General features: G+C 43.3%; 1 protein-coding gene across 1 annotated transcript in view; it reads left to right on the top strand.

Moving 5' to 3' along the window:
* The window catches only part of LOC124545642 (coiled-coil domain-containing protein 96-like), a 183,339-nt gene that overhangs the window by 78,085 nt on the left and 88,711 nt on the right, over positions 1 to 16,543 (top strand). The window contains exon 5 of the mRNA XM_047124588.1: positions 8,950 to 9,183. Coding sequence (XP_046980544.1) covers positions 8,950 to 9,183 — 234 coding nt within the window. The remainder of the gene's footprint in view (positions 1 to 8,949; positions 9,184 to 16,543) is intronic.

Here is a 16,543-nt window from a genome sequence, read left to right as displayed (position 1 = left end):
AATGGAAAGACCTGGTCTTCCCCATTCAGCTGTAACGCCGGAAAACATAAACTGAGTGAGAGGGGTGGTTCTTGCAAATCCGAAACAGTCTTCTTGGCGACAGGCTGTAACACTTCCATTCCCCTCAAGCATGTTACATAACGATCTCAAATTTCAGCCATGGAAAATAAGAATCATCCATAAGATAAATCAAAGGAATTTAGTTCCACCCCAAAAAATTTACGGCATAATGGACAGCACTTTTACAGGAGACGCAGACACTCTAATAATGATGAGAGACAAAACCCATTTCCATTTTGATGGGCACGTTAATGTATACAACTGTCGTCACAGGGCATCAGAACCAATGTGAACAATACCAGAAACCTCCCCACAGCTCGAAAGTAACAGTGATGTGCAGTGTCTCCAAGATAGGGATCGTTGGTCTTTACTTTTTTGAAGACGGGAAACTTTAGTTACTCGATATGGCGTTAGTGCGCTTCGTGTAAAAGGTAAAGAGTTCCTTGCGTCGTCAATTGAAAAGTCACATGAACGTGACATAAATGTGGTTCTAATAGGATAGTGACACAGCTCACACGGCGAGAGTATCCATGGAATCGTTTCGAGAACTGTTTACTGGAAATGTCATTTCGTGTTTCGGCGATGTTTCTTGACCTGGATGCTGTCCCAATGTATCGGTTTCTGACTTCTTTCTGTGGGTCAGTCTGAAGAAATCAATTGTATGTGTGAAAAAGCCCCACTCAATAGATAACCTCAAAATTATCATTCCTCAAGAAATTGAATCTGTGTCGAACGAAAAGGTAGAGAAGGCCGTGCAAAGCTATGAGAAGAGGCTGCGGACTTGAGTCCAATAAGAAGGATGTCAACTTAATGATATTATTTTGGGAAAGTAAGTAATTTATTTCGATTTCAGAAGTGCAATAAAAATGCATAATTATTAATGTAAAATTTTGTTTATAAATAAAACAGCAGAAGTTAATCAGCAGTGAAAAACACTTGTTTCTGAATAAAACATGTGTTTCCTCTGATCCACTCAGTGTTTTTTTTTTAAATACATTTCCAGATGACGATATTGTTGCATAAAACAGATGCTGATCATGTGGCACAAATGTTAATCAGTAGTGAAAAACACTTGTTTCTGAATAAAACATGTGTTTCCTCTGATCCACTCAGTGTTTTTTTTTAAATACATTTCCAGATGACGATATTGTTGCAAAAACAGATGCTGATCATGTGGCACAAATGTTTTGTCCGAATTCTTATTTGAGTATTTTTCAATCATTGGTTGTCGCGGGAGTTTCAGTATAATTGCGAGATGTATATTGGCCGTCAGCTGTTGTACGATTTTGAACTTTATGTAAGTAATAGGTAGCACAAGTTGATAAACCCGATGAATCTTTGTCTGTACTTGAAGGCATAAGTGGACTTACGTCCACATGCCTATACGTCTCGAATAACTTTGTGTTTATCCTATGTCCCTGCTTAAAACGAGAGTGACCATCATTTACGTGACTTGAGGTCTGTGATATTGGAGTAGCTTTCTAACCGATTTTGAGCCAAATTGACTTGTTCACCACTCGCATATCGGGTATGTGTGCAACTAATTATAACATCAGCACGACTCGCACCCATTAACCACATTGAAATATTTTTCTTTTGCCATTTCTTGTTGGTGATTTCACACATTATTCTGTAAGCTGCTAAAATCGTACGTATGTCCTCATTTCCGGCCTTGAAAGGGAAGTTGTTAAACACACACATTACGCATTCCCAATTCTGCGTTGGTGACAGTGACTTTGGTGATCCCCCATTGTGTTTTTGTAATCAGCTGTCCCATTGAATTCAGTAATGACACATTGACAAATTTCCCTTGTAAGACCCTGGCGTACATCACATTAGACAAAACATTGTACTGAGTACCTAAAACCTCATTTACCCTCATAGAATTTTTTCCACCAATCACCGCTCAACATCAGAAATTCTGTCAATCATATCTCAAGTGCATCATCATACATCTGTAGACATTCTCAGTGCATTGTACTTACAGGTCAACGATTCTCTTCTTCCTTCTTTTGTTCTCCTACCTCAGCGGCGTCAAACGACCGCTCACGCTGCTCCTCAAGTTCTGCCTAGCGTGACGTCTGCTCGTGATGAAGGAGAAATGTAGAACATGTAAATGTAAAGAAGGATCATTCTACATAGTACCAGGGCACATGGGAATTTAGGCAAATTAATTAGTGGAAATGATAGCCAAAGAACCACCATAGTTTAATTTTCTGTCTTCCTGCATGTTGTATTCTCAGTGTAGGGTCATTTATCACTGGGAAGAAAATTGCCTGGAACTGACAGATAATAATCTGTGGTTGTTTAATTCATCCTCTCCGTACATCCTTTGTGTCATTAAGTGTAGGTCAGCTTAACATTAGCCTGAAATAATAATTAAATCAAGACCCTAAGCTGTCGACAGGCGTTGATATACATCAACGGGGGCAGTTGAAAATGTATGCCCCGACCGGCACTCGAACCCGGGATCTCCTGCTTACATGGCAGACACTCTATCCATCTGGGCCACCGAGGGCACAGAGGATAGTGCGACTGCAGGGATTTTTCCCCTGCACGCTGCCTGTGTGACCCACATTCCCAACTTAATGTCCACACACTACATTTGTAGTTAAGGCTAACCGGCCATTGACCTCCTTCCTCTGTGCTGGATGCACACGCATTGTCCGAACTCTTACGGGACTCAGTAAGATTGTCTGCGACGAGTAATGAGTGTAGTGGGCAGGGGCACTACGAATGTAGTGTGTGGACATTAAGTTGCCAATGTGGGTGTCACGGGGAACGTGCAATGGCGCAGATGGATACAGTGTCTGCCATGTAAGCAGGAGATACCGGGTTCGAGTGCCGGTCGGGCACACATTTTCAACTGTCCCCGTTGATGTATATCAACGCCTCTCGACAGCTTAGTGCCTTGATTTAATTATCATTTCATTCTAAGAGAGCTGCATGGTCACCAATGGTATATTTTCCTTCAGACATGTCCGAAAGAACAGATATCATCTTCATATAACACTAGACTATCTGTGAGGCACAGTCAGACGACACACGGCTTTTTGCTCAGGTGAGAGAACTGTCCAACAAGCAGTGCATACACGAGAACAAAGGTTAGTTCAGAAGATGACCTACCTTCTGTTTCAACAGACAGTGAGAGTAGTGTGGCTGCAACAGTTCTGGACCATCCTCTATTGTTGCCAGGTTCTACCTCCCCTTCTGATATCATCGTTGCCAGTATGCTACAGAGCCAAATTTACTCCACCTCTCTGACATAAAGCAGTAGCTCTATGGATAAAATTGCAGTAAATTCAAAAAATGCCAGGATACTCAAAAATGGTGGTAAATTGACCCAATTACACTAAAGGGATTCTCCCCCACCCCTTTGACATCGCAGAAGAAGTGGAGTATAAACTGGTGGGAAATCCAAAATCGTTCATTATTTTTTCAGTGTAAAATTCAGGAAAAGTTTTATGGTGTCAGAATCCAAGATGGCTATGTATGGCTGACCTAGGATATTGGGTCAACCTATATGACATCACAGTCCAAAATGGATATTCAAGATGATGAACTTGGCTTGCTGGGCAAGCCTTTATGACATCAGAATTCAGGATGGCGATTTAAATTGGCAGCCTGTGTATATTGGACCATCCTAAGTCTAAGTTGCAGGAAAATTGAACAGTCATTGGTTTTATTATTATGTTACAGTTAACTAGCCTTAAGTTGAAGTTTACTTGTGCTATGTTTAAAAAATTACCCCTTACTCCTCTGACATCAGAGTTTACATAATGGTCACTGTGAGTTTGGAATGAAAGAGCTAACTTTCCTTAAAATTGTATATCTCATGAATGGTCACTATTGTAAGAGGTATCACAGGACTGGGAGAGGTTCAAATGGCTCTGAGCACTATGGGACTTAACTTCTGAGGTCATCAGTCCCCTAGAACTTAGAACTAGTGAAACCTAAGGACATCACACACATCCATGCCCGAGGCAGGATTCGAACCTGCGACTATAGCGCCTAGAACCGCTCGGCCACTTCGGCCAGCGGCTGGGAGAGGTATGCACTTACATCTTTATTAGTTAAACAAATACCACACTGGAATTATCCTTTGGGAATCCACATATGCCTCTACTGCCCCCAATGCCACAGTCACTTTTGAGGTGACAGTGCGCATTGGGTACCTCTCGATGGCTGGGTCTGATGGAAAACAGCCACTATACCACACTGTGTGTCGAGAGATGTCAGCAGGATAGCAACATCCACGTACAGTGACCCATTAGCGTGCTCAAGCAGATTCTAGTATGAACCCAATGTACTACCACAGCAGAGCTGTACTCAGAATTGACCAATAAACACTCCTGCTGCCTACACCCTCCAAGATGGCCCTGTGAAGTAGTCCAGCTTTTACCTGCACTATATGGGTTTGGAAAGACTGATGCCACATCCTCAACTATTGTCAGTCTCGTATTATTCCATATGGGCATAGCCAGTTAAATGATTTAGTATTTTAGAACTGTACAGTATCGTTTTTTGCTGTGAGCTGGATTTCCTCAGCTGCAGCGACTGCAGCCAATGCTTCTCATCCCTGTCTCCTCCAGCATTCACCCAGCACAGTAATAGTGAGATATCTTCGTTGAAGTGTTTAGACATGCAGTGCAGTCCAACAGGCTCTTACACAGACAGTTTCTTATGGCGATATACATGTTAATTTTAGAACTGAGCAGTATGATATTGTGATGCATGAACTAACAAATCCATTATGACCACACATTGATAGGAAGGGGGCTACAGCGTGCCTGGGATTGTCAACACTCTTTTCGTAAAACATTAATGTGAAAGATTACAGAACACACAGTTGTCACAGGTAGCACAATAATTCACATTTTCTTTTGTGAGGGATGTGGTAACAGAAATGCACCAATGTTACACCTCTATAAGGTTTGTGGGAGCTGTTTCCTGTCTCATAATCATCAGAAATACGACACTAATAATATTCCAATGTAGGAAATCTATTTCCAGCACCTGACATACTTAAACCTATTAATGTTTTTTTTCTGTGTAGAGTTCCACTTATTTTGGTGGTGATGGGTGAAATCTCAGTGCTGCAACTGAAAAGAACCATCAGTGTTCAAGTGAATCACATATCAGAGGATCTTGGTTTAATACGATAATTTCACTAATTCATTGATGTCAGTGGTAGGTTAGACCTGAGTCAATTTTCCTATAAACAGAAAGCGATCTAGTATTCAAGCTGGGTTAGTATTTTATAAGCAATTCCTCAGATAAAGTGTGCTTTACATTGTACATAGGATGTCCTAACGTCTCCAGTGGAATTGTAATGTTACTGATTTCGAGGTTGAACATTAGATGGATGTGTGTGAGTCATGAATCTCAATGTCATCATAACTAAGATGAGCTTAGATACTTTACAGAAATACGTCATGAGAGCAGATCTGTGGTATTGCCTTTCTTAGGACAGTGGAAACATTGGGATGGAGATGTGCTGTTCATAATTTCTGTCATTTAGTATTTCTAAGATCACAGTCTGTAACTTGACGGAAACAACTTTAAAGTCTCCTACCCATAAGCGCTGCATCTCATGTATGAAACTGTACGCAGTGTATGCATATTTCAAACCATCTTTTGATTTTAACCAGTGCTTGTGGCAAGACGCTAGCATTTCACAGTTTGCCATTGTTTATGCTTACTAGACAATGACTGTCATCAGTACAAATCTGTCTGACAAATGTTATGAAAGAAAATTGTTTGATGGAAATAGAAAAATGCAAGGCATCGACGTTTGTGGTACAAACCTAACTGTATGCTCCTGATATTACACTATCGTTGCAAACAAGAGGAAAGCAATAGATAACCTTTCTCTCTCTCTCTCTCTCTCTCTCTCTCTCTCTCTCTCTCACACACACACACACACACACACACACAAAATAACTGCCAAGCAAGTTGGAAGAGGAATATGCATGTAGCACTGACAGACTCTCACCAGTTCATGTCATTAATTTAGTGTAGCTACAGGTATAAAACTGAACGACTTGGTTTATACACAAGATACTTGCAAGTATATCAGATACGACAGAGGACCACAACTAGGACACTAAGAGTTCCACATGACACTTCTAACAAACACCAGTCTTAGCTGCTTTGGTCTGCAGTAGAAATACCTATAACTCCAGTAGTACTGTACGATGTTTACATGGGATTTCTAAATAATTTCCAACGAATGCAGCTGTGATTCCTTCAATGATACTGTTTGTGCAGTAAGTCTTTTGCCGACCAAGGTTCTGAATGGTGCCGATATCAAGTGTCTGCTGTTATGACTTACACTGAACGCCCAATGACGAGTCTTTCCAAGTTTTTAGAGGTATGTGACATCATATGTTCACACAATTCAAGGGTTTTCTGTTATGACTTTCACTAAATTCCAAATGATGAGTCTTTTCAGGTTTTCAGAGGTGTATATGTTTATACAATTCCCTTGAATTGCGGGTGAAGAGCTAATGTCCAATAACACTTCACATGCATTCAGATCACACGAATTCTTAACTACATCAACTTTAGTGCCTCTTGAAGCACTGCAAAACAATTTTAATCATATACCACAGACAGTTAAAATGTTGCTTGTGCACGAGCTGTTCTATTGATCACAATATAAAATGTCAGCAGATGTGACGTGGAACAATTGCACATGTACGCTTGGGGGATATTCTTCAAATCTGCAAGTTTGTAGGACATTGAAACAAGGTCAACTGTAGTAAAACTGAAATATTTCTGACAATTGTTGTATATAGATTTATCCGAGTTTGCGGGGAGTGTGATTTTATGAAGGCTACTCTGAAATATTTTGAATGAGTTTAGACTTTAAGTAATTTACATTAATCAGGAATATGATGAGGAAATGGAACAATTCATGCACGACACAGCGGAGACTACATGACATTTAACCTCATAGATTTATATGTAAAGCAAAATTGTAACAAACTGCCCCCAGAAACTGTAACCAGGTGCACTGCATTGTGAGAAACTGCTCCAAAACTGTAACAAATTCGCCAAAAATTGTAACAAATTGCATCAAAACAGTAACAAATTACGTCAAAACGATAACAAATTGAATTAAAATGGTAACAACTTGATACAAGAGTAGATCGTTTTATATGACACCTTTTGGGAAACGAAGGAATCGTCAAATTAAACTACTGGCCATTAAAATTGCTACACTAAGAAGAAATGCAGATGATGAACGGGTATTCATTGGACAACTATATTATACTAGAACTGACATGTGATTATATTTTCACGCAATTTAGGTGCTGAAAAATCAGTACCCAGAACAGTCACCTCTGGCCGTAATAACGGCCTTGATACGCCTGGGCATTGAGTCAAACTGAGCTTGGATGGCGTGTACAGGTGCAGCTGCCCATTCAGTTTCAACACGATACCACAGTTCATGAAGAGTAGTGACTGGCGTATTGTGACCAGCCAGCTGCTCGGCCACCATTGACCAGACGTTTACAATTGGTGAGAGATCTACAGAATGTACTGGCCAGGGCAGCAGTCGAACATTTTCTGTATCCAGAAAGGCCCGTACAGGATCCGCAACATGCGGTCGTGCATTACCCTGCTGAAATGTAGGGTTTCGCAGGGATCGAATGAAGGGTAAAGCCACGGGTCGTAACGCATCTGAACTGTAACGTCCACTGTTCAAAGTGCCGTCAATGCGAAAAAGAGGTGACAGAGACGTGTAACCAATGGGACCCCATACCACCACGCCGGGTGATACGCCAGTATGGCGATGACGAATACACGCTTCCAATGTGCGTTCACCGCGATGTCGCCAAACACGTATGCGACCATCATGATGCTGCAAACAGAACCTGGATTCATCCGAAAAATTGACGTTTTGCCGTTAGTGCATCCAGGTTCGTCGTTGAGTACACCATCGCAGGCGCTCCTGTGTGTGATGCAGCGTCAAGGGTAACCGCAGCCATGGTCTCCGAGCTGACAGTCCGTGCTGCTGCAAACGTCGTCGAACTGTTCGTGCGGATGGTTGTTGTCTTGCAAACGTCCCCATTTGTTGACTCAGGGATCGAGACGTGGCTGCACGATCCGTTACAGCCATGCGAATAAGATGCCTGTCATCTCGACTGCTAGTGATACGAGGCCGTTGGGATCCAGCACGACGTTCTGTATTGCCGTCCTGAACCCACCGATTCCATATTCTGCTAACAGTCATTGGATCTCGACCAACGCGAGCAGCAATGTCGCGATACGATAAACCGCAATCGCGGCAGGCTACAATCCGACCTTTATCAAAGTCGGAAACGTGATGGTACGCATTTCACATCCTTACACGAGGCATCACAACAACGTTTCACCAGGCAACGCCGGTCCACTGCTGTTTGTGTATGAGAAATCGGTTAGAAACTTTCCTCATGTCAGCACGTTGTAGGTGTCGCCACCAGCGCTCTGAAAAGCTAATCATTTGCATATCACAGCTTCTTTTTCCTGTCGGTTAAATTTCGCGTCTGTAGCACATCATCTTCGTGGTGTAGCAATAGCCAGTAGTATAGTATGGGAAGGGTGTGTAGGGGGGTGGTGGGTGGGGGGCAGATAAGAATTGCAAAGAGATACCAAGAGAAGAGTACTGTAAGCAGGTTAAAGTGGATGTTGCAGTAATCATTCAGAGATGAACAGGATTGCACATGTTAGAGTAGCATGGAGAGCCGCATCAAAGCAGTCTTTGGGCTGAAGCTAAAAAAAAAGAACATCCGAAAATATTCGGTTTATGATCCTCAACCATATATGTAATTTTCGCTTAAGCTTAAAGACACCCTCTTTATGATTCAGTAGTAATTTAAGAGTGATGTACTGTGTTATCAGGAAGAGATCGTGTCTCCTGAGGGGAGTTTGGAGGAAAAGGTGCTAGAAGAGGAAGAGGCGGAGTCAAAGAGTGTGCAGGAGGCGTGGGCGAGGCGGCAGCTGCTGCTGGAGGAATTCGACGCGTTGTATGACGAGGGTCAGCGGCTGCGCATCATGAACATGCTGCTGCATTCCAAGGTGCTGCGGTGCATGCAGCGCCGCCCGAAGGCCAAAACCCACGCATCCTCGGTCTCCGTAAGTCCAGCTCCTCGCCTTCTCTCACTACATTCTTCTGCACAGCAGGCAGACAGGCAGTGCCTCTAGAAACGTGACAACTCACTGGTAGCTACTAGACTCCCCTACACAACTAGTTCACATCTGTTACCACTGGAACACTACTCTCTCGCTGTTAATCTCCACGTACCACTGCATGGCAGGACCATGTACACTACCACCGTATGCCTGACACCTCACTGCTAGGCACTACACTCTACTGCATGGCAGGATGACAACCACTAACTCTGTTACATCTGAACCTCACTGGTACCTGTTTCATTCTCTTCATATACCACATTCACGCCTTCGTAAGTCTGACTGCTCGCTCCCAGCTACTACACTGAACATCACAGCACGTTCACATTCCTGGCCTCTTGAGAACTAGACCTCTCCCTGTTAGCTATCAAAGTCCCCTGCATAGCACGTTAACATCCATTGCTGTTCAAAGTCCGACCACTCATTGTTAGCCACTACACACCTGTGCACAGCAGGTTCACATCCAGAACCTTTTGAAGCCTAGACCATCACTGCTACATGCTTCACTACTGGCCATTAAAATTGCTACACCACGAAGATGGCGTGCTACAGACGCGAAATTTAACCGACAGGGAGAAAATGCTGTGATACGTAAATGATTAGCTTTTCAGAGCATTCACACACGGTTGGCGCCGGTGGCGACACTTACAACGTGTTGACATGTTTCCAACCGATTTCTCATACACAAGCAGCAGTTGACCGGCGTTGCCTGGTGAAACGTTGTTGTGATGCCTCGTTTAATGAGCAGAAACGCGTACCATCACGTTTCCGACTTTGATAAAGGTCGGATTGCAGCCCTTCGCGATTGCGGTTTATCGTATCGTGACATTGCTGCTCGCGTTGGTCGAGATCCGATGACTGTTAGAAAAATATGGAATCGGTGGGTTCAGGAGGGTAATACGGAACGACGGGCTGGATCCCAACGGCCTTGTATCACCAGCAGTCGGGATGACAGGCATCTTATCCGCATGGCTGTAACGGATCGTGCAGCCACGTTTCGATCCCCGAGTCAACAGATGGGGACGTTTGCAAGACAACAACCATCTGCACGAACAGTTCGACGACGTTTGCAGCAGCATGGACTATGAGCTCGGAGACCATGGCTGCGGTTACCATTGACGCTGCGTCACAGACAGGAGCGCCTGCGGTGGTGTACTCAACGACGAACCTGGGTGCACTAATAGCAAAACGTAATTTTTTCGGATGAATCCAGGTTCTATTTACAGCGTCATGATGGGCGCATCCATGTTTGGCGACATCGCAGTGAACACACATTGGAAGTGTGTATTCGTCATCGCCATACTGGCGTATCATCCGGCGTGATGGTACGGGGTGCCATTGGTTTTACGTCTCGGTCACCTCTTGCATTGACGGCCCTTTGAACAGTGGACATTACATTTCAGATGTGTTACGACCCACAGCTATACCCTTCATTCGATCCCTGCGAAACCCTACATTTCAGCACCACAATGCACGACCGCATGTTGCAGGTCCTGTACGGGCCTTTCTGGATACAGAAAATGTTCGACTGCTGCTCTGACCCCGCACATTCTCCAGATCTCGCACCAATTGAAAACGTCTGGTCAATGGTGGCCGATCAACTGGCTCGTCACAATACGCCAGTCACTACTCTTGATGAACTGTGGTATCGTGTTGAAGTTGCATGGGCAGCTGTACAGGCACACGCCATCCAAGCTCTGTTTGACTCGATGCCCAGGCGTATCAAGGCCGTTATTACGGCCAGAGGTGGTTGTTCTGGGTACTGATTTCTCAGAATCTATGAACCCAAATTGCGTGAAAATATAATCACATGTCAGATCTAGTATAATATATTTGTCCAATGAATGCCCTTTTATCATCTGCATTTCTTCTTGGTGTAGCAATTTTAATGGCCAGTAGTGTACATTATACTACGTTGCAGATCCATGTCCAGTACCTATGGTAGTCTGATCCCTCACTGCTTGACACTCCACTCAATCAAACCACAGATCTACAACCAATACTTATGATAGACCGTCTCTTCCCTGCTAGACGCTGCATTCGACTGCGCAACAGTTTCATCTACACCACCTTCATTAGTCTGATAATCATTGTTAGCAATTGGGCTTGTGACGCCGCCTGCGCCTCTACTATCCCATGAAATTGGAATGAAAAGTGTCGGATCAACAAATTTTTGAGTTTACAGAACTCTTTATAGGTTCCCATGTAAAATATTATTGGTCAGGTACATATATGTTAGTACATACCTCTCAATAGTTAGTAACTGCGCTATGTCAATGCAAACATGATTTGTATTTGAAATACGGTTCAACATACATAAACAGATCGAAAGCACAGACAATACAGTTCAGTAGCATCACAAATACCTATAACTGTAAACGAAGTTACAATATTAGTATTGGACTTTGTACGAGGGTCACTCCAAAAGAAATGCACACTATTTTTGTAAAAATACAGTTTTCATTCTGCATGTGTAAAACTTTTACAGTGTGTAGATACATTCTTCCTGCTTGTTTTCAAACTTAGTTCAACCTGTTCCAGTGAGTGGCGCCGTCACAGCATGTCTTCAAGATGGCTGCTACACTTGACGTTCGTCAGAAGCAACGAGACGGTGGGAAACATCCACAAGAGGTTGAAAAAGGTGTATGGTGATGCTGCTGTCGATCGCAGTACAGTTAGTCGGTGGGCTAGCAGGTAACGGGATGAAAGCGGGCATGGCAATATTGAGGATTGTCCTCGCAGCAGTAGGCCTCGTACTGCTCACACTCCAGGCAATGTGCAGAGAGTTAACGAATTGGTGACTGCTGACAGACGCAACACAGTGAATGAATTATCACGCTACATTGGGTAGGGGAAGGAAGTGTTTGCAGAATACTGAAAGTGTTGGCGTTAGAAAGGTTTGTGGCAGGTGGGTTCCCAGGATGTTGACAGTGGCTCACAAAGAAACAAGAAAAACGGTATGCAGCGAACTTTTGGATCGGTACGAGAATGGTGGAGATGAATTTCTTGAAAGAATTGTGACACGTGATGAAACATGGCTCCATCATTCTTCACCAGAGACGAAGAGGCAATCAATGGAGTGGCATCATGCAAATTCACCCAAGAAAAAATAATTCAAAACCACACCTTCTGCTGGAAAAGTTATGGCGACGGTGGTTTTCGATTCCGAAGGACTCTTGCTTGTGGACATCATGCCAAAAGGAACCACCATAAATTCTGATGCATATGTGACGACACTGAAGAAACTTCAAGCTCGACTGAGTCGTGTTCGACTACATCGGCAAAAGCAGGATGTTTTGCTGTTGCACGACAATGCACGGCCACATGCCAGTAAAAAAAACCATGGAAGCGATCACAAAACTCGGATGGACAACACTGAATCACCCGCCTTACAGTCCTGACCTGGCTCCATGTGACTATCATCTCTTTGGGAAACTGAAAGACTCTCTTCGTGGAACAAGGATTGAAGATGATGACTCCCTTGTGCACGCTGCCAAACAGTGACTCCAATAGGTTGGTCCAGAATTGTACCGTGCGGGTATACAGGCGCTGGTTCCAAGACGGCGTAAGGCAGTTGAGAGGGATGGAAATTATGTGGAGAAATGAAATTATTGTTCCTAAAGGATGTATCTACACACAGTAAAACTTTCAAGCATGTGGAATAAAAGATGGATTTAAAAAAAAATTGTGTGCATCTTTCGGAGCGACCCTCGTATTAAGAGTATGAAAATATTTCATTTCGTACTAGAACATTTTCATTCAGAGCCAATAATTTAGTTTTTAAGTAGCGTTAAAAGCCTGAAAATATTTCGTTCCTTGCAAGGTCACTTTCATGCTTAGACAATGATATATCTTTTAATTAGCATTCTTGAGCGACGATTGTTTATATCTAGTCAAACTGATCTTTCTTTACATCTTTAGTTGTTCGCTTATGCTATTTGAGCGGGTAGGTTATACTTCAACTGACAGGGAAAACGCGTTGTTGAACAAGCACAAAAGGAACCCTCATGTCATGAAGTACTGTAATTTTGAAAGTAAACCGAAAACAATTCACGGGCACTTGAGCTCATTATGTTTAAAGTCAAGGCTGCAACATAGACTCTCTACTGATCTGTAAATTTCAAACAATCGCAAAGTACAGGTATGAAATGTCTAACAATTCAGCCACACATTTCTGTACTAAAACTGCTTCTCTGCGCATTCTCCAAGATGAAGCACTGGCTAACGAGAAGTCAGTCACCTGAGGTTGGGCGCGCTTTCTACCACATGTGGTATAACACGCTTCATGCGGGAAAAACTTCTCATCGTATTCCACTCAAAAACTTTCTTTAAAGAACTCAGCCGCATCCCGCTGTGGATGTACGTCTAAGAGAACACTTCACGGCTGTGTTGATATCTATATAGGCTGGTTAAACGAGCCAGTGCAAGGCCCAGTTTTGTAGGTTTCCTACATCATTTATCAGCTCCTTATACAGGTGTTCTTATTTCACCAAAGGACATTGAGTTGATTCTAGTAACGCTAAGCGGTATCTATGTACTGCCCTATCGTAAGTCCCCAACTATAAAAAATAGAAGACTATATTTTTTAAAAAATAGGTCATGAACAACAGTTCTCTGATATTGTCTGTCTGTATGAAAAAACATGTACCGCCGTAGTTTCTTTAGTAACAGTCATTAATCATGTTACAACTTTCCTAATAAGCACATATATCCCCACTGACAAAAGTTAAGAGGTACCTCCTATTATCTTGACGGACATCCTTTTATCTGGCGTAGTGCATCAACTTGGTATGGCATCGACTCAACAATTCTTTGGGAGTCCCGTCCAGAAATACTGAACCATGCTGTCTCCATGGCCGTTCATAATTGCGAAAGTGTTGCCTGTGCAGGATTTTGTGCACGAGCTGACCTCTCGATTATGTCTCATAAATGTTCGATGGAATTCTTGTTGGACGATCTGGGTGGCCAAATCATTCTCTCGAATTGTTCCCAATGTTCTTCAAACCAATCACGAACAATTGTGAGCCTGTGATATGGCGCATGGTTATCCATAAAAATTCCATCGTTGTTTGGGAACATGGAGTTCATGAATGGCTGAAAACGGTCTCCAGCTAGCCGAACATAACCACTTTTAGTCAGTGATCGGTTCAGTTGGACCAGAAGACCCAATCCATTCCGTGTAAACAAAGGCCAAACCATTATGGAGCCACTATGAGCTTGCACCATAAATTTTTGAGAACTTGTATGCATGGCTTTGTGGGATCTGCGTCGCATTCGAACCCTGCCATCTGCTCTTGCCAACTGAAATTGGGACTCATCTGACGAGGCCATGGTTTTATAGTTGTCTAGTGTCCAATCGACAAGGACACGTGCCCAGGCGAGGCGCTGCTGGTGATGTTGTGCTGTTGGTCAAGACGCTCAAGTTGCCGCCTGCTGCCATAGCTCGTTATCGCCAGATTTCGCCACACTGTATTAACCTATACGTTCGTCGTACATCCCACATTCTTCTCTGCAGTTATTTCACGCAGTGTTGCTTGTCTGTTATCACTGACAACTCTACGCAGTCGACGCTGCTCTTGGTCGTTAAGTGAAGGCCGTTAGCAACTTCGTTGTCCGTGGTGAGGGATAATGCCTGAAATTTGGTATTTTTGGCACATTCTTGATGCTGTGAATCCCAGAATATTCCGTAATGGAATGTTACATGCCTCTAGCTCCACCTATCATTCTGCATTCAAAGTCTGTTAATTCCTGTTGTGAGTCCATAATCACGTCGTAAGCCTTTTCACAAGACTCACCTGAGTACATATGACAGCTCTGCCAATGCACTGGCCTTCTATACCTGCGTATGTGACACAATCGCTATATGTATAAGTGCATATCGCTATCCCACGACATTTGTCACTTCAGTGCACTGTACAAATCCTAAGTTTCCCACCATAAAATCACATAAACTTAAATTTTTCAAACGGGTCACGTACAGAACTTTACTGATGCACTCTACTTACATGAAAATTTCCTGCCGCTACGGTACTGTTTGTTAAATATCTGTAATTTTATAATAAGTTTTCCAACAAAGCATATACAACAAGTAGAGTCGCGTAGGGCGTAAAACGCCCATTGCTTCGGGAAATTATACCATGTAGGAGGGCACGTAATTTTGTTGCATGTTTAGTCCTGTTACTTCTTGTAGTGACTGAGATGTTGAAGCAAGAATGGTTTTTGAAAATAAAACGAAACACTTTTCCTGACATTAAAATTGAAGCATGTACACGCCAACGGCGGGTATGTAAATTATTAGAGTTATAGATGTGTGTGCCAGGTAGAACGGCCACCAGAGATCATTACTCATGTTTGTATTTAATGCAGTTTCTAGGACTCGTGGGTTATATTAAGGAACGAGAACTGCGTGAGATGTTGTGTGATCGCTGTGGAGGACACAGAGAAGCCGCATACTGGTGTGTGGCAGCGTTATCAGCATTATCAGAATTTGAAAGGGGCCTCATTTGGCCGACTGGTCGAATCGTGCAGTATCCAGATTTGTGGGGCATTCGTACGTGCGTAACCCGATGCTGAACTGCAGGGGAACGTGACAGCAGGCATAGTCCTCGTTAGGGTTCCGGTGGACGTCATCTGTACACTGTAGGGTAATATGTGGTCCTATGGGATAACATGTTACACTTTTGTCCTCTTAGGCTGACGAAATATGTTCTTCCAATTTGAGAACGTCGTCTTACGTAGCTGTTAAATGTGGGATATCCCGCTGTGCGCGTTCTCGTTTTATGAATGTGCAGGTGAACGATTGTTCTTTGGGGGTCGCGGCTTGATTGTGCCTTGGAGGCCAAGGAGCAAAGGAGGACGTGTTAGAATGTAACTGATTAAAAAGAGTTGAAAGTTGGTTACTCAAAAATGTCACTCATTGACTTGATAGCAGATGTCAAAGCAAGCCATGTGCAGGATTTTTCAACCTTTTGGCTCAAATTGGAACTAGTGGTAGTGGGCTCACAACCAATTATATTGAGACAGGGAGCCAATGGTCGGAAATGGACATTTATTGTGCACGGATATACACAGTGTATAACACGTAAGAACCTGGCTCATAGTGATTGTTCAAGCCGTCGACTGCCAGTCTCAGTGGACGTACTGCAGCAGCACGTGCAGTTCTGGCGCACTCTCGCAAAGATGTCGGGTGTCTGCCGTACACTGGAACAGAATTAACCAAGATCACCTAATAGGACCTCATTTGCTGCCTCCCCATTTGACTGGTCCACGTTACCTGGTTTTCCTGCGAGATGCGTTGCCACAG

The sequence above is a fragment of the Schistocerca americana genome, chromosome 8 (assembly GCF_021461395.2).
Source record: "Schistocerca americana isolate TAMUIC-IGC-003095 chromosome 8, iqSchAmer2.1, whole genome shotgun sequence".
NCBI lineage: Eukaryota > Metazoa > Arthropoda > Insecta > Orthoptera > Acrididae > Schistocerca > Schistocerca americana.
This window is presented reverse-complemented; position numbering and strand designations above follow the sequence as displayed.